This window comes from Eublepharis macularius, chromosome 3 (genome assembly GCF_028583425.1).
Source record: "Eublepharis macularius isolate TG4126 chromosome 3, MPM_Emac_v1.0, whole genome shotgun sequence".
In the NCBI taxonomy this organism is placed as follows: domain Eukaryota; kingdom Metazoa; phylum Chordata; class Lepidosauria; order Squamata; family Eublepharidae; genus Eublepharis; species Eublepharis macularius.
This window is the reverse complement of record NC_072792.1, coordinates 67,104,676-67,131,805: the sequence shown is the minus strand read 5'-3', so window position 1 is coordinate 67,131,805 and position 27,130 is coordinate 67,104,676. Positions and strand designations below refer to the sequence as shown.

The following is a 27,130-nucleotide window of genomic DNA, read 5'->3' as shown; positions in this document are numbered from 1 at the left end:
TGGAGGAGTTTCAACTATGATCTTCATTAATGACTTAAACGTGTTATCTTCCATATATATTGCTGAAGATTCACTTGAATATTTTTATCCATAGGAACTGAAAATTTAAAATACTGAAACATCCATGCTAAAGCAAATGGTATCTTCAGAACAAAATCTAATGCTTCATTGTTATAATGGGCTTGATCTCGGTTTGATTCGGTTTGGTTGGTTCAGTTGGTTTGATTCGGACAGAAAATGCCCCCCCCCAGGCTCCCTGAAAGCCGGGAGAAGGTTTTCTCATTGAAAACAATGGCCGAATCAAGCCAAAAAGCCGAATCTATTACCGAAACGTGAATACCGAAATGGTTTCCTGATTCAGTTAAAACCGAATCAGATTTACCGAAACAGGCAGGCCTTGCACACCCCTACAAGCCACTCAGCGCCAATGCCATAATCCCATTGCCCAGGAAGCACTGAAAAAAAATGCACTCGTGCTCCACACGCATCCCCTTCCCACCGATGGAGTCAATGCTAAGGGCTCTCCTCTATAGAGCTAATTGTTTGTATGTGCCATTAAGGAAAACAATATGCTACCAGACACACCCCTACCCTCCTGCCTGCCTGGCCTTTGCACGGTAATTACCAAAAGAAACACACAAACTTTTTGGTGTGTGTGTGGGGGGGTAGTCATTACAACCTCATTTCCCCCATTTGGTCCAGTGTTCTGGACGCTGCTTTAAGGAGCCAAGCCACCAACTTCTGTGTATAATTTTGGCTCGTTTTTTGTTATGCACACCCCTACTTGCTTGATGCAATCCAAACAATCATCAGCTCACAGTCTAATCATAAGTGTCAAACTGCTGAACAGGTTTGCTGAGAAATTTATGGCATCCACAGTCACAAGTTAGCACAGTGTAATGCACTTGACATGGATCAGTCCCTGAAGACTGAAAGAGATTGGTGTAGAGTTCTGCTGTCTATTTCTTGACCACAGAGGGCTTCAAAGTGCATATAATTCCCATTTTTGCCTTGGCTGCAAAGCTGTAAGTACTGTGGATAAAGGGCAGTATGATTGAATTCTCCTTTGATTGCATTATTTGAAATCTTAAGGCTATCTGACGCAGCCATCTATAGCTACCATCTCTATCTGCTATTATGCTGAGAGAAGAACATCTTTAAAACCAACCCCTGGTGTTTCATTGTATTCATTATTATTTAATTAAGCATTATACTTATTGCCCGCTGTTCATCCAAAGAGCTCAAAGTAACTGATGTATGGTCACCCATCCACGCATTTAGTTAGTTTCAGCACCAAACCTAAATCAAATGCCTTCAGATCACTCTCTGGGTTATTATCTTTATATATGTGGATATGACAAAGAGATGCAATTTTGGTGTGAGTATGCAAAACTAATCTCATCCCTAATTCAACCATAATTTAAATTTATACAAAGCATTAAAAAATTTATTGAGGTAATTTGGTACAGAATAATGTGGGTTAACACTCTGCAAAGCTGAAAACAGGCAGTTCTCTTCCAAGATCATATGCAAAACTTTTGACAGATGTTGCTTATAAAACAAATTCCATAATACCCTTCATTCCTCTGAAAAGACACATTATACAGACACAGAACAGGCCCTCAAGTTATTAAATATGTTAAGCAGAACACGATTCAGGAAATACTATATATGCTATACTCTACTGCCAAAAGCTTGTCTTCTCTAGTAACGCTGCAAGATTCAAGTCACTTAAGCCTGTAGCTTGAATCACTTACATTGCAATCCTGAGCAGTTATTCAAGTTTAAGTCCATTGGTTTCATTAAGTTTAGAGTGGAACAGCTCTTGTACAGATTGTGGTGTTAGATAATAAAAAGACATGAATCTGATTATTGATTCAGGGGCAAAAGAGTGTGTGTATAAGGCTTGAATTTTGGTGGTGTGTGTTTGTGTGTGTGTGTGTGTGTGTGTGAAAGAGAGCGAGAGATAAATGAACTAAATAATTTACTAAATTACAGAATGCTTTCAGATAAAAGAAAAACTGCCTTGAAAATACTTTACCTTAAAGGAAAATTATTTTGTATTCAAATCCTTCATTGACAAGTACTTTTCAGGGCTATATTTTAAAAAAACCATGGCTTTACCAATGTCTTATGAAAAATGTCATTAATGAAAATCTGCTTTAACTCAGTGATTCTTAACACAGGCCAGCAGGTGATCCACACATTTAGAAGTTTTGTGGGCACACGGGGGAGACTGCAGATTTTAGACAGCCCCCTTTCCCCACTTGCGATGGCTTCTGAAAGACTCATAATGTGATGAGAAAAAAAATCTTGGTCTAAAATTACCAGACATTCACTGAATGCTCAACCCACTAATACCCAGTAAGAGTATCATCGTGTTTCCAACACCTAATTGCCAGCTTTCTAGAATGAAACTGAATTTAGTCCAACTAGAACTGCTTCTACTACACCTGCAAGCTACCTACAATTACACATTTCAAACTCTGATAAAATCTTGCCTAGAATTCTTTTTAAAAGACAAAAACATATTTTTCTCTAGTTCTTAGCATATCTGTTCCTTTTCCAAGAGGATGTCTGACATTGCTCATTATATATTTAGCAAATTTAGCAAGAATCTAACTATTCACATGGATTTCACATGCCCAGTGAGGGCATACTGACATTTTAAAAATGAAAGTCAGTGTATTATCTGAATTTTACTTGAGCAAGAATGCTACAGTTGTTTTACACTTAGCAGGTCAAATTACAAAAACTGTAATTTGCTCTACCCTGCATCCTACAACTCTGTGTACAGAAGGCGTAGCTCTCCCCCATTCCTTTCCATTGCTATAGTTCTTTCTGAACCCTAGAGAGATCAGTCTTGTGGGTGCAGAACCCACGTGGAAGAATGGCCATGCTGGTTGGGAGGGCTGGAATGAGGAGGAACATGGAGCTGAAGTTGTACCTCCTCCCTGTTGCTCTAGTCCCTTCTTGTTCCATGGCTATTCCTTGGCATGGATCCTGCAAACTAGGGATTGGACTTTCTAGGAACAGGAGAAAGCTGCAACAATGGAAGGGAATGTGGGAGATTTCCATGTACCTTCCACATGCAGATGGTAGGGTACTGCCCATTGTTTTCAGATTTTGACAAAGCCTGCAACCCTAAGAATGCTTCCATGGGAGTAAGTCTCAGTGAATAAAATTACTTCTTTGTGGACTTTCTTTGGATTGTTTCCAAAATGTGTGACAAGAAAGATTCCCCTGAATTCTTCATTGCTTATTTCTTACTGAGATTTAAAGAGCCTATGTGCACAACTGAAGTGTAGTTCATAGAAACTATGGAAACAAGGAACAGAATCTCATGAGTAGCAACCTGCCAACAATCCTTTAGACTTACTCTCTTTGAAAAGCAGTCCTACCCCATCCTGCTATGGCAAATGGGTTTGAAGCTCCAGAAGCTTCTGCAACAATTTGTGATATTATATGGGATCCATTGGATTGTATCCTACCACTCTACTTAATTTCCTGAAGAAGAGTTAGTTAAATTAGAGGAAGGTTTCTTAAGCTAGAGGCACATAAGACTAAAGTGCATCCTAACTCTTGGGATTTGGAGTGCAATCTTAAACAGATGCCCTACTAAGGCCACTGGAGTCAATGGGATTAGGAAGAGTGTAACTCTACTTAGGACTGCATTGTTAGTAGCAATATTCAGTGCAGTAGTACATGTGAGACATATGTGGGAGTGAAGTCAGAAGAGATGGTCAGAAACAGATCAATTGCGTCGATGAGCCTAGTAATTATTAATAATCTCTGGGGATGATTTGTTTCTATTGGAATAATTCCCACCGTTCTCATTTCTGTGGGTTCTTGGCATCCGCAAAAGAGAAGGCATTTTGGCGAGACATCTGAGGGGCAATGAGATTAAGATGACAAACACAGTACAGCATAAATATTCAGGGTACCATCTGGAAAAGCTTTTGTCGTATTACTTTGCAATACTCTCTGGCCTCTGAACAGGTAAATAAATATAGACATTTCAATAGATTATGATGCAGGACTCATAAAGAAACATTTTAGTGAACAATAACCAGACCACCAAGTCATCACAGAACAAAAAGCTCTAATCTATACCATTAAATGCACCCACACCAGCTACTACTGCATACAAGCCAGTATTCAGTACATATTTTCCTTAAAGAAACACCATTTTCCTAAAACGTAGAGAGTGGAACTAGGCATTACAAAAGACACATGGCAGCCAACAAAACTGGCAGCTTTGCACCACTTTCACCCTTTCCTATGTGACATTTAGTAGTAAAAATGCAATACTTGATATCCTCGTGGTTTAAATGTCCCCATTTCCAAAAACAGCAGCTAATGAAATTAAGGCCGTTTCCATACATCCTTATAGGCACGGCCCACCCACAGAACTCTGGTGGCTTTTCCGCAGGCTTCCTCATGTCTACATTTGCAAAATGTATGCATACAGTTTTATTACTGCCTTTTCCATGTGTTTACTGGGAACGCCGTTTCTCTAGTGTTTTCTTCTGCTGCAGGTTGATGGAGCAGCTCTTTCCCCATTCTTTGGCATATGAATGCTTATAGGGCTCTGAAGAATCAACCCATCTACACCCAACTCCTCTCCCAAATCTCTTTCCCTTTCAGTTCAGCCACAGAAGCCTCCTTGCAAAATAAGCTGAATGTAATCTCGCATGTGCCAAGTAAAAAAACATTTGAAAGGGAGGCAGGCGACTTCAGGCTACGATGATGAAAGTGCCCAACCTCCCCTCCAAAACCACTTTTGTAAGGGGCTGTTTGGAGGCTGTCCTACGACCTCACCGCTCAAGGTAAGTGCTTGTGGGGAGTTTCTGTGGAGGATGAGTTGTTGGAGTGACTCAGCAAAACATGCACCTAAGGTGGAAAAAGGGCGGGAACAACTGGCTGTATGGAAACAGCCAAAGTGAAGAAGTTCAAAGCACTATGTTATCACATTGTATATTTTATGAACTAGACATTAGGGATGAGAAACAGACACAGGGTTACTATTTTGGGCAGCAGCCACCATACATCTCTTGTAACATCTAGTTCTGTTCACAGTTGGGATAACTTTACTTGATGGCAAATTATTACTTTGTCACTGTAGTAGATAGTTTATCTTCAAATGTTCTACAAACTGAAGCATAGGAAAAGGAAAAGGTTAGAAACAATGTCATAAATACTACTGGCCAAGTCCCCTCCCCGGTGTGGATACTTAATCCTGTTGTTTGAGGGCACTTGGTTACAAATCAGATGCTTTTGCAATCGCCCACTGTTGCAGAAAAATGTGAAAACCAAGAAAAATGGAGGGGAGGGGATTAAGCCCTGTGAAAAACGAGATTACACTGTCTCTGCATGTGCAAACAATTACCTCCTCTTCCAGATGCTGTGGTCATGAAGGAAGGCGCTGATGTATTAAGCCTGGGAGGAGGCTACTTCTACTGAGATGCAAAGAAGACTGGGAGGCCCTCTCAGTGGCAAAATTCCCCTTTGCCACTATAGGAAGGGGCCAAATGCCGCAGATGCTGTATGCAAGCTGCCTGGAAGGTGCAGGAGACTTCTGCCATTGTCATCCCAACAGCAAAGCTGCACTCTACCAGGCTGGGGGGGGGGATGCTGTTGCCGGGGGCGGGACCTAGCTGGGGCAGGGAGCCTAGCATGGGAGGTGGTGGAACTTGTGATGGAGAACACGGAGTGGCAGGGAAGGGGGAAGATGCCACTGCCACTACCAATGTGCAGTCTCCAGGGCAGTTAAACTGCAGGCAGGTGGGGAGAGCTAGGCTGGGGGGCAAGCCAGAGCTGCCATGAAGCCATAAGTTAGTGGGAGAAATGGAGCCACCATTGCCAAAGCAATAAAGCATCAGGAGGCAGCCAAAGACCCAACAAGATGGGGAGGGGGCTGGAAACATAAGGCTACAAAATCAAAGCAGGAGGCAGCTGAGGGGGGAAAGGAAGCAGCCATAGTCACTGTGACAGTAATGCTGAAGCTGGTGGGGGCGTTAGCCCAGTGTGGCTCCCTGCACACACGCACGCACGCGATTCTCACACCTGACTAGTAAGTCAGTTGTCCAAGCTAGCCAGGCTGTGGAGTTTTCTGGACTTAATTCCCCTGAATTGGTCACAGTTCTGGGAGAGTGTCCTGAACCCTTGTTAGAGAGTCCACATGTGTCTAAAGTTATACATAAAAGGGAGTCCATGTGGTAACATTGTCTTACTAAGCCATAAGCATAGGAAATTCTCTGGGAACAGATATGAACATCTTTCTTTCAAGGACATTATCATTGCTCACATCTAGAAGCCCACCACATAGTTTGTATTACCCATGATGCTACAGAAGTACATGTCACTCCCCCACCCGTCCTTGCCCATGACGGTTGTGAAATCCATGTTTAAATTGATTAAATGAGCATTGCATGCACATACTCTTTGGGGACCACAGAAAAGGGGATTAGACTTGCATTCAGTGAGCAAAGGACCTGATACTCAGATATCGAGAGGCAATGGAATACCACTGCTAAATTGGGGTATTAAGACTGGGCACAAATGGGGATAGGGTGCCACCACAAAAAGCTGTCCATGTGGTGCTGGACCAATCAGAATATTAAACTCTTACAATGGAGGCTGCTATATTTGAATAGATTCTGAAGAATCTTCTACCCAGTGGGGGTGGGGGGAGCCAAGATTGGGTCTTTGTTGTTGGAGAAAAAGGCTTTGTTGAAGAAGCAAATGGATGCCAGCAAAAGTCATCATCAGACACCATGGCACCCACAGGCACCACATTGGTGATTTTGAGCTAAGATTTTGATCAAAGGTTCTCACGTTCTACAGACTTACAGAAGTAGGACCTCCAGTGGCATCAAAAGAAGTCCAGCTGAATATCTACACTTTGAAGGATTGCTATTTTTGTTTTAAAGTTCACTGTGAGAGCAAGTGTGATGTGATGATAGAAACTATCAAACCAGGAGCAAGGAGACTTGGCTAAAATCAACTTTCTGCTTATGAAACTTACTCCGTGACCTAACCTATCTTATAGGTTGTTATAAGGACTGAGTACAACTACATGCTCTATTCTGAGTTCTACCGAGGAAGGATCGAATAAAAACCCAAAACATAAAATACAAGTTTAAATAATCTTTCTGCACATATATGGGAAATCTTAGCTGTGAACGAGGAAGCAATTGATTCAAATCTTACCTCTCCCATGAATTCACTATGTGGTTACTGGTAAACCATTATGTCTTCGTTTCAGCTGCTCATTTGCAGCATAATAATAATTACCTACTTTATAGAATTGTGGGAAAGATTGCTAAGATAATGTATGTGAAGCAGCTGAAAACTCAAAAAGTACTGCTATAAATGCTGTATTTTTAATATTACTAATTTTGATTTCTTATTGTTCAATGCAGGTAAATTCAAAGATCAGTACTAACAAACCTATTCAGAGTTAATGCTCAAAATCCAACATAAACTTACACACTTGAAAGAAATATTAATTTGAAACTTACAAAAAACATCTCCTCGAAGTTTCTTCTCAGGGTTACTCTGGTTTTCAAAGTCTTCTCTTTCTCCTTCCCCTTCTCCTTCTACTCTCTTACCTCTTCCAGCATCTTCAGAGCCTTTCCCCCGTTCACTATAGGTACTTTCTATGTAGATGCCATCGTCATAGTCTAAAGGCCTTATGTGAGCCTTAGAAGCTGGAGTCACAGGAGCTTCTGGAATCACATTTTTTATGTCTTCCTGTTTTTTCACACTGTTCTTCTGCATAAGAAGTTTCTTGAATTTCTCTTTGGCAAGTTCAGAAATCCTAGGAATCTCTTTCACAGAATTTTCATGAATAACTAGAACAACCAATGAAATGTAAAATATGCCTGATTTAGTTGATGCTTTATATCTATTGAATTTATAAACAATATTTTGATGTTATGACATGCCCATTACTAATAAATTGTTGAAGAGATGCCAATGAATGCCTACTAAATGTAAGGGTGTCTCCACAAAAATACACGTATAGTACAAAACTTGAATCATAAAGGATGTTGTTTTCCTATACAATTCAGTTATCAGTCAGGCAAAAGTAGCATCAGACTACAGTGGACAGGATAGTTACTTGCATTTGTTTACTAAGGAGAGGAGAAGAAAGTGCTGGGAATAATCCTCCACTAGTGCCTCCAGCACTGGCCCTCGAAAGATGTCCCATAATCACAAGTGGTGGTAGACATGATTCAATACATTCCTTCATTAAGTAGTATAAGATGTGAATCAGCTCCGAGTCTCTCTGTCTTTGAAATATCTGGATAAAATTAATACTGGCCTCATTCTGGCACAGTTCCTAGTTCTAGTGGTGAAGTTTCTCATACCCTGGGGTATCCAAGGAAGCTGAAAAGCAATTATTAACTTTAACATAAATGTGCTTAATACAAAGGATGAAACAAAGCTGAAATGAAGTTATTCCAGGTGCTGATGGACACATCTGTCCTCACCCCAACAATTAATAGCTGTAGCCCATCTGTTCCTAGAAAAACCTGACATCATAATTTTTTAACTCGGGGGAATGCAACTGAAAACAGAACAGGGGCATTCAGTATAACATACAGTGATAATCTGGGTAAATCAGTAACACAGGGCATATCTTTGAAAAAAAATCTTTTTAACATGTTGCAGTGATTAATGTCTCCTGAACTTTTGCTGCTTCCACATGAGGATTTTTCACTCATGGACAGCAGGAGGCTCCCACAGTCAAGGGCACAAATTGTCCTGGGCACTAACTGCCTGGCTTCCATGTTTTCCTTTTTCACTCCAGAGAAAATATAAGACTATTTTTTTTTCAGAAGTAAAAGGGAAACTGCAGGATGGCTGCAGGATTCTTCCATCTGGAAACTCCCCCATATCTATCATGGGAGGGGGGCAGACATATACTCTGCCTTCTGATTGACAGAGCAGACCTCTGCATTCTCCCCACTCCCTTTAAAGCCCTGAAAAGGGCTTTTGTGTTTCTTTACCAAAATGTTACAGCACAGCAGGAAGAAAGAAAGGAAAAAGCACTTTAAAGGGCTTTAAAGGGGAGGGTGTGGTTGAGGGAAGGGCTCTGTGAAGTGCAAGTGTAACAAGGAGGAGCAGCAAGTGGGGGAGGCAACGCAGCAAGCATCACTGTAACTGGGCGCTTTGGGTGCTGTTCCTGCTTGCCAGCATGCCACTTGCTGTAGTTGACATAGCAAGGGTGTGTTTTTTGTGCGCTCATCTGGAAGCAGCCTGATAGAAACTAAGCTTATTTTTCTAGAGAACTCTTCTAGAACTCTATTAGAATGGTGCACATTCTAATTGCACAGTTTCTTGCGGATTGAGCTGCAGGTCTTTAAGCAAGCAAAAGAAAATTGCAGGTTCAGTCTTCCCTATGGATAATGCTTTTGGTCAAATTTTACTCAGATGTATTCATGTCAAAGCTTTGTTAATTGCCTGCTCAGTGTAATGTTAAAAAGGATGCACTGCACAATTTAGCTAGCGTGGTTCGCTGAATCTTTATTCCGAGTATGGCAAGGAAAAATTAACAGGAAACCCCCAATTCCCAACAAAGTTCCTCTCAGCCATTGGTAAGACAAACCCCCACTGTTTCAATAAAAAGTCTGTGGAGATTTTCAAGCCAAGGATGACTGCCGAGCACACTCAAACATCTGCTTGCAGTTCCCGCTTCGAAGTCTTCCTACAGGAATGAGATTTTCTTATAAACTCCACATAACTGATCTGGTTTCAGAAAGCAAACAAGGCATTGCTGTGGTGCCCCATGGGGGTGGTTTTCAGTGCAAGCCTGCACATGCCACATTCCTTAGCCAGACATAGACACGTTTGAGGTGTCACAGTCCACATGCTGAGACCAAACCAGGTCCAGAGTTCCCCCCACCTCCTCAGCCCAAAATATTTTCATTCTTGGGTCCTAGCAAGATAAATCAGTTCAAAATGGGAAAAATGTTCATTCCTCAGGCTATCATGTATGCAGTGTCTAGACCAAATTGATGGAAAGGTATGCAAGAAGGTGGCAATATAGCAAAGATCCACATAGTGTAATTTTAATCCCCCCTCGGGTGTTAATTACATGAATGTGTCATTAGATGTGTGCTAGTGCACTGTTCAGTGAAACTGAAAGGTTTCTCTACAGTTTTGAAATCATCCTGTGAAAACACTTCTTCCACAGAAAGTGATTGATTCATGGAGTTATTAATGCTTTCAAGGACAATGTTTTATCAAGATGATAATTACCAAGGGACAGGAGTTTTCATACATTAATGATAGCTGCCAACCAGACATGGGAGAGCACTCAGGGCTTGTGATCACAGCTGATTTTCTGAGCAAACCAGCAGGACCAAGCAGCCTCCAGTCCACAAGTATAGCTGGCGTTTACTGGGGATGAAGTGATCCAAGTGCATTTGTGTTGTAGTGCTGAACAATACAGCAGTGTTATTGATTGACCCTTGAGCTGATTTTTTGATGTGATGATGACTTGATAAACACTTGACAACATGGTTTGGTTTTACCTGAGCAAGCCTGAGGTTTGCATATCACTATGTCCTGGCGAGAATTATACTGTGGGGTCCCACAGGGATCGATCTTGTCCCTGATGCTTTTTAATATATATATATATAGGAGGTTTGGGATTGGATGCCACCAGTATGCTGATGGACACCCAATTCTATCTTTTACTTGATAAGCAACCAGAAGCAGGCATCTCTTCTTTTACCCAATGTCTGGATGCGAGAGTGGAATGGCTACGGGGTAGTTGGCCAAAATTAAATCCTTTGAAAATTGAGGTCCTATGACTGGGAAGGACTTCAGCTGTGGGGAATTTGTTACTCCCATTTCTCAATGGAGCCCAGCTTTCTGCTGCGGACTCTGTGAAGAGTTTAGGGGTTTGGCTTGATTCGAAGCTTTCCATGGACAACAGGTGACCATGGTGGCTAGAACAGCATTTTTCCATCTTTGCCAAGCCCGATAACTTTCCCCATATTTATCTCAATCTGACCTTGCCACATTGATCCATACAACGGTCACTTCTTGTTTAGACTACTGCAAGTCACTATGTAGGGCTACCCTTGAAGACACTGAAGACTTCAGGTGGTGCAGAATGCGGCTGCTAGGTTGCTAACCAATTTTGAAGCATCTGCACTGGTTACCAATTAGCCTCCAATTATGTTATTCACAGGGTTTTACAGGCTAGGGTTGGGACTAGAGCATTTTAAATTATTTATGAGGTAGTTTTATTGTGATTTTATTGAATATTATATTTTTGTATTGTTTTTAACCATTGTAATTGCTGTGAACCACTTTGAGATCTTAACTGAAGAGAAGTGGTATAAAAATTGAATGAATGAATGAATGAATGAATGAATGAATGAATGAATGAATGAATGAATGAAATGTCCCATGTCTCCTTTTGCTTGTTGTGATTCCTTATCTTAAACAGAAAACCATGATTCTACATCACATTCTGACGCCTTCCAAACCACAATATAAAGCCACCATTAGATCACAATTTGTAATTCATATAAAGAGATTAAGGGTGGTACCCCACAGTCAAAATTTGGGCCATTTTTGCCAATTTCTCCTGTCACAGCCTAGCCCTCACCCAGGGCTGTTCCTGTGGTTCCCTCTCTCCCAAGTGCAGCATTTAAGGGGGCATTCTAGGCTAGAGCAGGAGGAGGGAAGCAAGGAATTCATGTTCCACAGTTGGAAATTCCATTCTGCAGAAATATGTGGGATCTAACCCCGAATGTATATTATAGTTTGCTGGTTTGGATGTAACCAAAAACTATGGTTTACTGCATAACAGGAGAAAACACAAAGGAAAGAAAACACAACGGATCACATCTTGATTATGTAATACCAAGCCACAGTTTGACTTTGCAACTGAACTGGCCCACCGATTATTGAAGCCATGAAATAGAGAAAAGAAAATAATACCATGGACTAGGGTTGCCAGGCCCCCTTGATCTCCCAGCGGGAGACTGGGGCCTGGCTCTTACCTTGGAGGAGCTCGTTTGCGCGCGCACACACTCCTGCAAGCGTGATGATGTCACTTCTGGGAGTGATGTCATCACACAGCTCCCGTTTGGGCGCTGATCGGGCCCGTTGTGGGCCCCTGCGGAGCGCAGGAATGCTCCCATGCCCCCACAGGGGCCCACAACGGGCCCAATCCGCACCAAAACAGGCCCAATCCGTGCCCGTTTTGGCATGGATTGGGCCCGTTTTGGCACGGATTGGGCCCGTTGTGGGCCCCTGCGGAGCGCAGGAATGCTCCTGCGCTCCACAGGGGCCTCGATCCAGGCCAAAACAGGCCTGATCCTGGGGCTGCTGTGCGCGGGGGTGCGCAGCACTGCAGGGGGGCACGCATGGAAGGTGCATGCTCCCCCGCTGGCCAGGTAAGTGGGACCGGGGGTCTGGCAGCCCTACCATGGACAGCAATAATTATATAGTCAACTGCAAAGCAAAATCATGCCAATACTCACTAAAGTAAATTAAAAAGTTAAATATTTCATTTGTAGAGGAACAGATTTTTTTTTCAAATCACCTTTGAGGAATTTTTTTGTTATAAATAAGAAGTTTCTCATGTACACAGCTTTTGTAGGGCATCAAGATCTGAAAATATTTGTTGGATATGGTCCAAATGTCTGTCTTTTTTGGTTAAACTATCATCAGGGTTACATTACAGGGTCAACCTTGCTCAGCTTCTGTAATCTGATGGGCTTGGGCTACCTGGACCATCCGGGTCAGGGCAAAATTTACATAAGGAACAGAAAACAAACTCATACAGGCCAGCAGCAGACTATTCTTTAAAATTCATTTCTATGTCTGCCAACCTCCCAGAATTACAGCTGATCTCCAGATAACATAGATCAGCACCTCTGGAGAAAATGGCTGCTTTGGATTCTAAGGCATTATACCTGGCTGAAGTCCCTCACCATCCAAACCCCACCTTCCCTGGCTCTTACCACCGTATCTCCAGGAATTTCCCAACTTGGAGTTGGCAATCCTATTCATTTCACTAGGGAGTCAAAACAAACCTTTATCAAAAGCTTTTGAGAAGGTCCGTAAGTGAAAATACTCACATTCTATTAAACCCACATTCTCTAGATATCTGTTGGACTGTAAATTGGCCCTTTAGGAATTCAGCATGAAACTAAGCAAGAAAGGAAGGATATTTCCATAATGACAGATCAAAGCTTGCTTCCTGTTTTATTGAAGAATGGGCACCTATGTTACTGTATAAAGTTTTTGGTGATGTTCATGTGTCCTGTTTACTATGAAACTAAAGGCTTTCCCCCCCACTCCTCTGTTAGTCTATTACTGGATATACATTTCTAGACTGACTCTTAATGAAGCTGATCCTTAAAATAAACAGCAGAATTAATAACGTCCTGCTTCCCAATCATACTGTCTGGGTCATAGAACAGGACAGAGTACAGTGCCAAAGACAAAGACACAGAACAGTCCCTCCCCATCCTTCAAGGAGAGTGGGCCCAACCAATGGGACTTTTCTTGCAATGCACTGCTTACTTACCAGAGCACTCAGATCCATTTCCTCTGTAGCCCAATTTACATTTGCATTTGAAGGAGCCCTGAGTATTGAGACACTCTGCATGGAGGTCACACTTCTGTGTATTTGCTGTACATTCATTTATATCTATAGAGACATTTGTTATAAAAATAAATAAAAAAGGAGAGATATTAAAGTCATAGATTCATAAATGTCACCTGCATGCTAGGAAAAAGTTGCACCTGTGTATTCTTGCCTGTCATACATTTGTTAAAGGATCAGGAACCTTGTTGAAAAGTCAGGTCCCAATAAGTCCCTGCCAATCCTGAGATAGCTGATTATTCATTTGATATTCAGTTTGATGTAACCGGCCTACATTTTACATTCTAAGCTGTATATCAAAAGTACTTTTAATACTGTGGTGTGCTACAATGAGGTCATACTACTCCACTGGAATTTCCACATAATCCTGAATCCCCTTAGGTACAGAAGAAGGTCTGCGGAAGAGAAAAAAAACCTCTTACGGCTTCTCCTCCACTGACTGTGAAAGCAGGAAGAGGGCCCTCTCTTCATACTACTCATTAGGACTCCAGTTAATATTTATTTGGGAAGGTTTATAATCTGCCTTTCAATATAAAACATATCGAAGGGGAAAAGAAGTAAAAATAAAATACTATCAAAGGCAAGAGTAAATAAAAAACCTTCAAAAAGAACAGTAAGCCCAACAACAGCTAATAAAAAATTAAGTACATTATAGCAGAATCTTTCAATGTCTCCTGCCTCAGGATAGCTGAGGATCTAGATGCCTCTCCCACCCTCCTGCAAGATTACAGCCCCCTCATCGGCCTCCTCAACCTGCAAGAAGGACAAATAAGGGAAAGTGGAGCTGAGCACAGATGTAATAATTCCCTTTTCTACCTCTACTTATTAATATTAGACAACAGATACTTTGCAAACTCTCAAAGTCTTTTAAACAAGCTACATGCACAATGGCCTCAACACTTCAAAACTCTGTAAAAAGACAAACTGAAGTTTTGGTGGCAGGTGTAAAATAAGCAGACGCAAAATCCAGTTCTTACCTACACAATTATATCGGCCATTCACATACTTCATTTCATACCCAATCTGGCACTTGCAGTAGTAGCTTCCAAATGTGTTGATGCACCTACGGTTGAAAGAGCACATAGCTTTGCCAGTAGAGCACTCATCAATATCTAGGGCATGAAAATGAAATCTGGTAAGGCCAAGAAAAAAAGTATCAGGAGAGATGCAATTAGAATGCAACAGACATCACTTTGAATAAAATGGGATAATGCGATTTGCTGGAATCACATCAGTTATTCTAGTAGCGGTATCCAAAATCTATAAATTGAATGTTGTCTTGATCCTGCTTATCTTTGTGCTAGATCAATGAAGAGAAGAATAAAACAATAGTGCAGTAAGAAATTTTATTCTACTCAATTTTATTTCCCTTGAGCCATCTCTTAAGTATTCCTAATGCCTTGTTACAGTGAGAACACTCTATGGGCCAAGCTACAAGTGACGAATGACACTTGAACGGCAAGTGAACAGACTCACATATATTCCTCCCTGTTCACTTGCATTCCACTTGCCCTCCACTCGATCACTACCAGGGCAAGTGGAGCACAAGTGAACAGAGAGGAATACATGTGAGTCTGTTCACTTGCCGTTCAAGTGTCATTCGTCACTTGTAGCTTAGCCCTATGACAGTGTTTTCCAACCTGTGAGTTGGGACCCAAAAGTGGTTTGCGAAGTCAGTGAAAGTGGGTCTCAGGCCAGCTGTCCATAATGGCTGCTCCTGTCCTTTGCACTGCATTCTTTTTCTCCTCTCCCTCCTTGCCAACTTCTCACATTCTCACCTCCTCCTCCCTTTGTGACAATAAGGAGGTAGAAAAGCTGTCTAGTAACTTATAACTTTACAGTAGTAAATGGAAGGAGGAGGAAAAGGCTTGAGAGCAGACAGGAGCTGTTCAGCACTCTGTGGGAAAATCAGAGGAGAAAAAGCAGTGTGTGCATACGTGGACTCTGTCTTGGTGCTGCTCCTTCAGCAGCATAGCCTTTTGCCCAGCCCCCTGTATTACTCTGAGGGCCAAGCTAGAAGTGACGAATTACACTTGAACAGCAAGTGTATTTCTCCCTGTTCACTTGCCCTCCACTCAATCCACTTGCTGTTCAAGTGTCATTCGTCACTTGTAGCTTGGCCCTCTCTCCTCTTCCTGCTCTGGGAGATGTCCCAAACTAAACCCCTCATCACCAGCCCCTCTACCACCACCTGTTCATCTCTACCTCTCCGCCCCACAAGCTACTTTAAACTCTGGCTCTGGCCTGGCTGGCAGAGGAGGAGAAGAAGACAACAGAGAAGCCCCTGCTCTCAGGTACTTGACCTCAGGAGGAGCCTTAGGAACTCTTTACTTAGAAGAAGACTCTTTATTATAACTCATTGTGGTGCAATGGTTAGCGTGTCAGACCACTACTCACTTTGCCATGAAAGCTTGACAGGTGACCTTGGGCTGGTCACATGCTCTCTGCCTGACCTACTTCATAAGGCTGTTGTGAGGGGAAAATGGAGAAGAGAATGATGTAAGCCACTTTGAGTCCCTAGTAAGGATAAAGGTGTGGTGTAAATGATGTAAACAGCTAAAGAAATACACTAGACCCCTTCTCCCCATGCGTGGAAGCAAAGACCTTTTTCTTCACTGCACATGCATGTTGATTGGTAACAAATCAAGTAAAACAAGTCCTGATGGTTACTAGAGTGAGGTTCTTAGAATCTTGAGGGACTTACAAGGATTAATGGAGAAGGAGGTGGGTGGGTCAAAAGCTGGAATGTAATCTCCTTATGCAAAGACTGCATACTTCAGAATATGGGGTGTGCAGTGCCAGTAATATTCGGGTTTCCCGCTTCAATGGTGATAGTCTTGCAATGGGGGAATGAATGTTTTTGGTTTCTGCTTTTTTTAAAAAAAATGCTTAACGAGGAAAAAAGTGCATGTTAGCACTGGAGAGAAGGAGTGCACAGCTGTCAAAGAGCTGAAAAAACTCAACCTCTTCTGCTCTAGAAGACACAGGCTGTCCTGTGGTATGTTAATTATCAGTCCTATTGGAGGTGTAGCTAAGATACAATGAGATTGTCTCTTGCTATTTCATGCTTGTAAGGCACATTTGTGAGACAATGAGAGACAAACTAAGTTGGTCCCACCAGTACAAAGCTTCCCGCAATGATCTGCAAATGACAGAAGTTGTTCTAAAAAAGTTCTAAAGAAAGCTGGCTCAAGCATAATGAACTGTGTCTTGGGAAGTTCTTGTTTCCCATCTCACCTCAGCCAGATGGTCTTAAGCAAATCACCATCTTCCCACCTTGGCTCCACTTCTGCAATATGGGAAGAATGGGAACCTACTTGGGATTCCTGAGATAATTACTCAAAAATGCCTTATAAATAGCACCATCTATCCATCTGTTCAATGTAATGCTTGGGGTAGTTAAATCTTTGGAACTTTGCACGAGTAGGCACTGTAAACCAAGGGACATTAGTACTGCTAGGCAGTTAAACCCACAACAGTGTTGCTGAACCCTTATAAACTGTACAGTGCAAGAACTATGAACACTCATGGGGAGGGGAAATCCCCATCCCCCCTGCTCCTGTTTCCTCCTGTCATGATCTGCCTAATTGCCCATTCCTCCCTTGTCCTTCTTATGTCTACCCAATCTATTACTAATTGTCTTCCTTCTCAACCTGCCCAAGCACCTGTTTTCCTTTTTCTTGCCCACCTCACCTGTTCACCAGTCCTCCCTCCCTTTGGCCATTCCCTACCCCCCCCCCCCCATTTTCACACAATTTGTTTGCACAGTGTCTGCACTTGTGCAAACATTACAAGTTATGGGGAGTGGGATTTTAACCTGATCAGTTCTCCTGCCACAGTGGGAAAACAATAAAGAAGAGGAAACCCACCACTACCTATTAATTAGTCACAAGATCAAAGCTATAATCATTCCCCTTAGACAAATTGTCTAGTGTTGTACAATTTGCCTAAGATGTTTTATGGACTTATCTGATGATTGAATCACCTAGGGTGACTATACAAAGGCTATTTATTACAGATAAATTTTGTACTGATTGTAATTTATATTTGTATATTCTGTATTTACTGTTCTAACTACCACAGTAATTTCCAAATCTTCTGTCTAGAATTATAGTCACTCTTTAGTCCATTGTGTCTATGAAGCACCAGTCAATTCAGGCTGTTATGAGCAGTTTATGATGAGTACAATAAGGGCATAAAAACATCCAGAAGTACCTGTGCATGTTTTTCCATTTGGTGCCAACTGCAGTCCACTGGATGGACACAAACATCGTACATCATCTTTCACCTCTTCACAACCATACTGGCAATTCACCACAGCACATGTCCTAGAATCTTTAAAAGCATATTATTTATCAAAAGCCAGACTGGCAACAAGGAACAATGAATCAGAGGACAGCATTAATAAAAGAAATTATCTTAATAGCTGTTCCTCAGAATATGAACATTAGTGCATAGCAGAATGCTATATATGCAGCTGGAAATTTTCTTGCTGTTTTGCTTGCTGTTGTTCTCTCTGACGAAGAGACAGGCCTGTTCAATTTTAAAAGTGACTTGTTTCTTTGGCAAAAGGAATTGCTGGGGCAAAAATAGCTAATAAAGTTGCTGTTTCGTGCACATCTTCCATGCATCACCCTTTTTGACAGTGGCTATAAAATATTTTTACTTAGATGCTATCAGCCTTGCACCTTCTTTGCCTGCACAATTTTTTTTCATTCTAAAACTCTGAACCCACACCTGATAACTCATCAGAAAGAACCATTTCTATCTGTTTATATCTTGCTTTTCAAACTATGCAGTTCCATTATCAGATGACAGAAAGATCATACTCTTATAAGTGTATACTAAATTATGCCATTCCCCCCCCCCCCTCAATGTATATCTTTGAACATCTTCAACAATCTTTCTTTGGTTAGAAACTTCTCCATTACTCCGTCTAAAATCAATACTGTTCCACTGGGAAACAACAGTTTTCAAAAGATTTGTAAATGTCAAATGAATCTCTGCAAAGGAAACCATTAAAAATAGTTAATGACTTCAAGTCATTAGGGTTTTTTCTAACCCCCAAAGCTAGTGGGCTGAATTTGTAGGGAAGTGCTAATGTTTCATTGTTTGGTTTTTGATTTATCAGTAAAGAGTATCTAATTACTGTTTCCCAATGTATGCAAAAACAATTGAGACTCATTGGTCAAGATCTAAAACTAAAGGCTCTCAATTAACCTGGCAAATATTTTTTTCAGGGAATGGCCATGGCTGTGCAAAACAGCTCATTCTCTGTAAGCAAAAAATCCCAGGTTCATTCCAGACATTTCCAGATAAAGGATCTTGGGACTGAAAAAAATCTTTTGGTACTTGAGACCCTGAAGAACAGCTTCAAATGTTTATATTTCTATTTAAAAATATCAACAGTGGTAATATTCTTTAATGATAGACTTTAGTGGGCTGAAAAATTCATCTGGTATAAATAAATCAGCTGCTTTCCTCGGGTGTAGAATAGGTTACCTTGAGATTAGCTAGAACAGTGAAAAACAGTGAAATCTGGAATAACTCTGTTTAAGATTGCACTGTTAATCTTGTCTTGTGTCCTATTTACTGGCTCTTGAATACTATTTGTCACTTACTTGTGCAGGTGCCATCAGGCCTGAGCGTATACCCATTGAGACAATAGCACTTGTAACTGCCGTGAGTGTTCATACATCTGTGTTTGCAGGGGGGTGGTTTCAATCCACATTCATTTATATCTGCAGAAATCATTAAAATAAAATGAGTTTAGGAATCTGGGCACAATGGGAATACATCACTGGATTTTATTTCATGCCTTCAGTTTCTTATAGGAAAAGTAAATATCGGCAGGATATATCTGCGCTTGACTCTTCAAAGAAGGGAATTAAGCAGACTATCTGGTGATGTACGTGCAGGCACTAGGAACACAAATGTGAAGTTCCTGGAACACCTGACAGAATCCAGGAAAATGTCTTCTATCTGTAGACAGATTGGAACAGCTGTTTTCTTTCTTCCCTTCCTTATGCACCTTATGCAATGTTGGTTATCATAGACTTGTCATCACAGTTAAGAGGTTCTCAGACTTGGCCATGGTAAGTCTCTATAGCTCAACATTTTTACTGTATAATTCCTTGTGAATATATACAAGTTTGCTGGGCTATAAATCACATTTTTCTGCAACCTAGGATGGCCAACCCATAGAACAATAGAACTGAATGATCAATATGGGTTCATAATATGTTTTGAGTTTGCTAAAAGACAATTTCAAAACCAGAAGATAACTCACATTCATTCCTAGAATTTTCAATTAGGATACAAGGCAATTCCCACAGTAGTCTATGGGAGGGATCCTACAGTCATTCTTTTGGTGGAAATGGATTTTTTCTTGCCTTCCCCTTCCCCTCAGCAGCCTTCTGTGATCCTAGAAAATGCACTGATGGGAATCTAGGAGTCAAAGCAAACAAATCATTGTGATTTGGTGAGGAGGGAATGTAGTGAAAAGACCTGAGCAAGATTACCCATCTTCCACCAGTGGAATGTTTCTAGGATCCAGTTCAGAATTACAGAGGTTGCTAAGGCTGATGAATACACATTACAAATCAACTGGAAGAAGTGTGTGTTAACAGCAGGAAAATGGCAGCACCTCCTTCTGCAATTTGGGAATCACTATTTGAGCCGTAAATGCCTTCGTCATATGGTGGATATTTATTTAATCAAACTTTTATGGCAAGTTTTGTCTAACAGACATCCAAGGAGGCTTGCATCAATGATAAATACAGGATTACAATGATTAAAATGCTAATTAAAACAATATTATTCATAACGTTTATTTATTTGCTTTATTTACACCCTGCCTTTCTTCCCAATGGGGACCTAAAGTGGCTCATATCCCTCGTCTCTTCTCCACTTTATCCTCATAACAAATCTGTGAGGTAGATTAGGCTGAAAGGGTGCGACTGGCCCAAGGTCACCCAACAAGCTTCCATGGCAATGTGGGGATTCAAACCTGGATCTTCAAGATCCTAATCCAAAACTCTAACCATGTTGACTATCTAGCAGGTTTTTATCCTGCCCATCTTCCAAGGAGCTCAGGATGATGAGCATTGTTCTCTTCAATTGAATTTGTCAGGTTCCGCCAGGGGCGCCGCCCTGTGAGGTGCCGGCCTGCTTGACCTCAGCCTTAAAGGACCTTCAGGGAATAGGTGGGATCCTGCTCTTTGGAAGGAAGGGGGGTATACCTCACCCTCACACCCTCTCAGTCCCCTCGCAGGTCCCTTCAACCTGACCTTGTCCCAGCTGCCTTCCATGACAGCTGTCCTCCTACAGCTGTCGGTCTTACTGCTCCTCTTCCTCCTCTTCATCTCCTTCCCTCCACCTCCTCTCTGCTGTGCTCTCATTCCTTCTTTCTCTCTCCTCCACTCCATCACACTCCTACACAACCCACCCTGCCCTCTGGGTAGACTCCCCTTTCATCCTTTCAGCCTTTCCCTGCTCCACCTGTCAACCATGCCCTCCTCCTGCCCTCTAACCATGGCTCTGGCTGGCCCAGGCAGCTGCACCTGTGTTTGCTTGGCTGGAAGCACTGGGCCAGTCCACCTGTGTCTTGTTGGCTGGCTGCCAAGCCTCTCCTGGTGAGCTGACTGCTGGAGGCAAGCTTCTCCTGCAGAGTGCCTCAGGCAGCTCCACCTGGAGTTGTTTTGTTTCTGGCATCCCCTGGACCAGGCTATTGTCTTCTAGCTGGGCTGCAGGCTGTGGATGCTTCTCCCCTCTGGCTGGTAAGGTTTCTGCTTGGTTAGCTGCTGGCTGCTTCTCCCTGCTGCCTTTGCCCTCTCCCTCTGTCCTGCCCCCTCTGGGTTGCCCCCACTCTCCTTGCCTGGCCTCCTAGACTCCCACTGGAGGGTGGGACTAGCTGGCCTCTATCTGCCCCTTCTAACCCTCTGGCGCTTGGGTGCTTTTTTCCCTCCCTCCTGTGTAGGTAGGCTCTTGTCCTGGGCATCTGCTGGGGTGGCTAGGCGGCTGTCCCCCAGCTGCCTCCCGTCCCCTTCTCCTGGCAAGTCCAGGGGCTGCGCCTCAGACCCCAGACAGGATACAACAATTCTGTGAGGTAGGTTAGGCAAAGAAGAGCAACGGAGCTGAAGGACACCCAATGAGCTTTAAGACAGAGTGGAAATCTGAAACCAAGTCTCCCTGGTCCTTTCTGCTAGCCACTCTACCACAATAGCTTTCTAAAAGTTTAAATACTGGAAATGAGGTTTTGTTGACTAGACTGATAGCACTAAAACCTAATGGGATATCTCTACTATATTCCCACATGGGAGATTTCTTATAGTTTTTGTTTTGAGAACCAGTTTGGTTTAGTGGTTAAGAGCAGCAGGACTCTAAGCTGAAGAACCAAGTTTGATTCCGCACTCCTCAGCTTGAAGCCAGCTGGGTGACCTTGGGTCAGTCACAGCTTTTAGGAGCTCTCTCGGCCCCACCCACCTCACAGGGTGATTGTCATGAGGATAATAATAATACACTTTGTAAACCATTCTGAGTATGGCATTAAGTTGTCCTGAAGGGCAGTATATAAGTTGAACATTATTATTGTTTAATTATTTCCCAGGTCTCTTTCCCCATATTAATAATGTCAGCACAGGCTGTTTAGGAGGAGAGAGAACATACATTATGCTGTTCGCCCGTATTTTGGAAGGAGTTGGGAAATGGGGTGGGGGGAGTTGCATTTTGGAACAGCGAAGGAGGAACACACAACCTCCAAAGAATAACACGTTTTAAAAATGAAATAAAATATTCATAAAATAGCAGGCGCAGCTGCTAAGGGTTAGCCTCACTGCTGTTCAGCACTTGAGAAAGCACTCCTGTTTCTGAACTGTATATTGGGAGACAGAAGCAAACAGTTTTCTGAGAAACACTGTAATAAATGGGGGAAATACTGCAGAAATGCTGGGGGATCGTCACTCACGTACCAAATTCCACAAAAGCAATCACTGTAGCACAGGATGTGTTATAGTAGGATAGCTGCATTTCCCACAAACCCAACATTGGGTTTGAATGCTCAAGAAAGGCAAAATCTTTGCAGCTGAAGCATACTTCTCAAGGACTCTCAGCAACACACATGAAACAAAAGCACATTCAGGGCACTGAGCAGATGTCATAGAGAGACCCTTAAGAGGGCTTTGCACTGTGTAGCTTGCATTGCTTTACAATGCAAAGGGCTCTTGGGCTTCGAAATAATTGGTTACTATTGGTTTTTCTTATGTAGAGAGGTGCTTGAAGAGAAAATCCAGGAATAAAAATGGTTTCCTTCCCTTCTTCCTCATAAATTAAATTTGAACCACAAACAGGAGGTTTGAAAACCATTAAACAATTAGATGTTCCCATCTACAGAAAAAGTGCTGAACTTTGCATATGAAATCAATAGTATTTCTGCCTTTTCTTCTTTGGAAAAAATCTTAATATGTTGCTAATTTAAGATCTGACATCAAACATAGACAGTTTTTTTAAAAGATTATTTGTCTATTTATTTTCCCTCACAGAGAAAAAAATAACATCAACCCAGACTGCAATGAGAGAGTTTCCAACAAACACTCAGCCCTCATGGTCTCTCAGATTCTCAAAAAGGCCTGCCCCATGGATGTACCTTTCTACTGAAAACATTCAGGGTAAATTCTTAATGTGATACCCATCAATGTGTTTTTTAACATCCAACTGCTTTCCTGACTTCTTCTCGTTGGATAGGATTGCCAATTCTGGAGTGGTGAATTTTTGGAGATTTGGGGACATAGCCTGGGAAGGTGGGTTTTGGGGAAGGCAGGGAGCTGTCAGAGGGATGTGATGCCATAGAAAGCTGCCATTTTCTCTAGGGAAACTGATACTATAGCCTGGAGGTACGTTATACATACAAAACTCCAGCTGTGCACAACTATCAAACTACCCAGTTACTAGATAGGATTTATTCTCTGGAGTGTGATAAGTCTATTCTTAATTAGTGGATGGCAGTTAAGTAGATTGAATTAGAGAAAAAACAGTAATTAGACAAAAGCATTGATTTTAAATTTTACAAGGTAAGTTGTACACACCTTGACTACAGGTTTTCCCTACAAATCCAGGAAAACATTTACATTTGTTTGGCATCACACATTCTCCATACTTGCACCCATGTTCACAGGTGGCTGTAGAAAGCAAGAGAGAAACAGAATGTTACATTGGGACAGCAGCAAAAGATATTCTTTAGTTATTTTATTAAAATGTATTCATAAAAAAGACATTATTTTTTTACTAGTGAAGTGAGAAAAGATACTTTGCTTTGTCTGAAAAGTACCATGTTTATTCAAAAGGGAAATGATGTAGAATGTAAGATAATCCCCCTAAAAAAAGATTATACGCAAACTTTTAAAAACTGTATATGCTTGTAATTTGTATGCAGATTTAAGATTCCCCACACCTTGTTTTTCATGACAGTATTTGTGGGGGAAATGTTGGCTTTCCCTTTACATTAAGGAGAATATCACATTGACTTAAGGCTGCCATTTTAGTAATGTGGAATACAAACACCAGCAGAGACTTTGCTGCCATCAGTTATAAGAACGTTAACAGTAGCTGAGGAAAAGAAATAAAATACTTTTAATTAACACGGCAGGAAAGTGGGGAAAAGTTCTTTCTGATGGTGATTTCCCAGGTATGCAATGTTTTTCTTAAAGAAGTTTACCTGGCGGTTTCTATACTAAGTTTTAGGTGCTGAATCAAGTTTTAGTTGCTTGAGTTTATTATTACTATGCTGTTTATCTAATTTATCTGCCTTTTAAAATTGTTGTTTTACTTGACCTAATTTTGAACTGTTTTGTTTTATTATGTTTTATGGTCTAAATCTTGTTGGAGGATGCACTGGAATTTCCCCCCTCCAACAAGAGCAAGAGTCCGGTAGCACTTATATGACTAACAAAATTTGTGGTAGGGTATGAGCTTTCGTGAGCCGCAGCACTGAAGAATTGAGCTGTGGCTCATGAAAGCTCATACCCTACCACAAATTTTGTTAGTCTTATAGGTGTTAATGGACTCTTGATTTTTTCTACAAGTACAGTCAAGTTAAGGAAAAAATGGTCAGACATCTAAAGCTCCTTTCTTTTGCCCCATTTGGGCTTAAACAGGGTTTGAGGATAAGCCTGATAAACACTAAAGTTGCCCTCATTGAAGCTGCTGCAGAGAGGCTAATAAATCAAAGCACCAAACTTATCTCCTCTTCATAGACAGGTTAAATAATGTGGGAGATCTCACTGTGAAAATATATCTGTAATCTTAAAAATTACTTAAAAGTTTTGCAAAATGTCTTCAGAAGCAGGGTAAAAACAGTTTAAAAATGCATACTTCATGAACACATTTGCCTTGCTAAAATATCTGTCTCGTATGTCCTTTTAAAAGGGCTTGTTATATCTGAAGTAATGCAAATAAATAAAACCTTTGTCCAGAAACAACCACATTTAGTATTATTTGTTCCCTGTAAGATGCTGATCCAAAATTGATCTGTTATCCTTATTCTCTCTCTTTATCCTCCCTCAGATGTCTACTTCTTTCCTTTCTGTGTCCTATAAAATGTAATAAATATTCCTCTGAAAACATTTATTTCAACATAAGGTTGCAGATTTGATTTCCTTTGTAATCATTACCAGATCTGTTCCAGGCTACTATGCATTTACATTCCTCTGGACTGACTTAGACCTCATGCAGTTCCCCTGAGAATTATGGTGAGAATGAAGGAAGAATAAAAGAATAAATGTTCAGGCATTTGGACCTGAACATTTTCCAAATCAGAACCTAATATGCCACCCAAGCACCACAATGGTTGGTTGCCATAAATCATACTTTCTAACATACAATACCTTAGAATAATAATAGTCAGTTCGTAATTATTAGATTTTATTCCTACAGGGTATGACCACCAGAGAAGTTAATAAGCATCAGGATGTTTCAAATATATTTCTATATTTCATGCCAATATTAACTTTACTCTGATGTTCCTGTAGTGTTCTAATCAAGTATTAGCAAGAAACAAATGGGGAGCCTGCAAGGACTTGCAGAGGACATCCCATTTCCCTTTCCCTCACTATTTCCTCTTTCCATTCCCTGAAAGTTCCTATATGTGTATGTTATGTGCTATCAAGTCAGTTCTGACTTATGACAACCCTATGAAATAATGATCTCCAAAACAGACTGTCATTAACAGCCTTGCCCAGTCTTGTAAACTGAAGACTGTGGATTCGTTTATTGAGATAATCCATCTCACATTGGGTCTTCCTCTTTTCCTACTACCTTAAACTTTTCCTAGCATTGTTTTTTTTTTCCAATGCATCTTGTATTCTCACATTGTGACTGAAGTATGACAGCCTCAGTTTCGTCATTTTAGCTTCTAGGGAGAATTCAGGCTTGATTAGATCTAGAAGCAATTATTTGTCTTTTTGGCCATCCATGGTATCTGCAAATCTCTCCTCCAGCACCACATTTTGAATTAATAATTTTTCTTCCTGTCCTTTTTCATTGTCCAGCGTTCACATCCATACATAGTAACAGATAATATCACAATACGAATTCTCTTGACATTGGTCCCCAGTGACATTTAGTTATCCTTAAAGATCTTTTCTAGTTTCTTTATGGCTGCTCTTCCAAGTTTCAATCTCCTTCTGATTTCTTGGTTGCATTCTCCCTGTGGGTTGATGATTGAGCCATGGAACAGAAAATTTTAACAATTTCACTTTCTTCATTGTCAACCTTAAAATCGTAGAATTTCTCAGTAGTCACTACTTTTGTCTTCTTGATGTTCACCTGTTAACTTTCATCAGTAGTTTTTTTAAGTCTTCATTGTTTTCTGCCAGTAATGTGGTGTCATCTGCATGTCTCAAACTGCGAATGTTCCTTCCACTAATTTTCACTCTACCATCATCTATATCTAATCCACCTTTCCTTATGATATGTTCTCCATATAGGTTGAAGAGATACAGAGATAATATACATCCTTGTCTGACACCTTTGCCAATAGAAAACCATTCTGTTTCCTCCATATTCTGTCCTAACAGTTGCCTCTTGTCCAGAGTACAGGTTGCGAATCAAAACAATTAGATGTTCTGGCACGCTCATTTCTTTTAAAACAGTCTGTAGCTTTTCATAACCCACACAGCTGAAGGCTTTGCGGTAATCTCTAAAACACAAGTGAATTCTCTTGTACCTTCTAACAACTTCCATAAATGTGTGATATGACCTTTAGTGCCTCTTTCTTTTTTGAATTCAGCTTGAACACTTGGCATTTCTTGTTCCATATATGGTAAGAATCTTTGTTTTAAAAATTTGAGCATCACTTTGCTTGAGTGGAAAATTGCTGCAATAGTGTGGTAGTTGCTAGTTGCAATTCAGGTTTGAGATTCAGAGAAAAAGCCAAATGTTTACTTTCCTGGATCAAATGAGAGAATCCCAGATCCTATTCAGGATGCCAAATTT

At 41.2% G+C, this 27,130-nt stretch overlaps 1 protein-coding gene across 1 annotated transcript in view; it reads right to left on the bottom strand.

Annotated features, from left to right (window-relative positions):
* Positions 1 to 27,130, bottom strand: part of EGFL6 (EGF like domain multiple 6) — a 112,396-nt gene that overhangs the window by 5,473 nt on the left and 79,793 nt on the right. Inside the window, exons 5-10 of the mRNA XM_054974380.1 lie at positions 23,725 to 23,817; positions 19,264 to 19,383; positions 17,858 to 17,977; positions 14,620 to 14,754; positions 13,565 to 13,687; positions 7,524 to 7,856 (exon numbers count right to left, since the gene is read on the bottom strand). Coding sequence (XP_054830355.1) covers positions 7,524 to 7,856; positions 13,565 to 13,687; positions 14,620 to 14,754; positions 17,858 to 17,977; positions 19,264 to 19,383; positions 23,725 to 23,817 — 924 coding nt within the window. The remainder of the gene's footprint in view (positions 1 to 7,523; positions 7,857 to 13,564; positions 13,688 to 14,619; positions 14,755 to 17,857; positions 17,978 to 19,263; positions 19,384 to 23,724; positions 23,818 to 27,130) is intronic.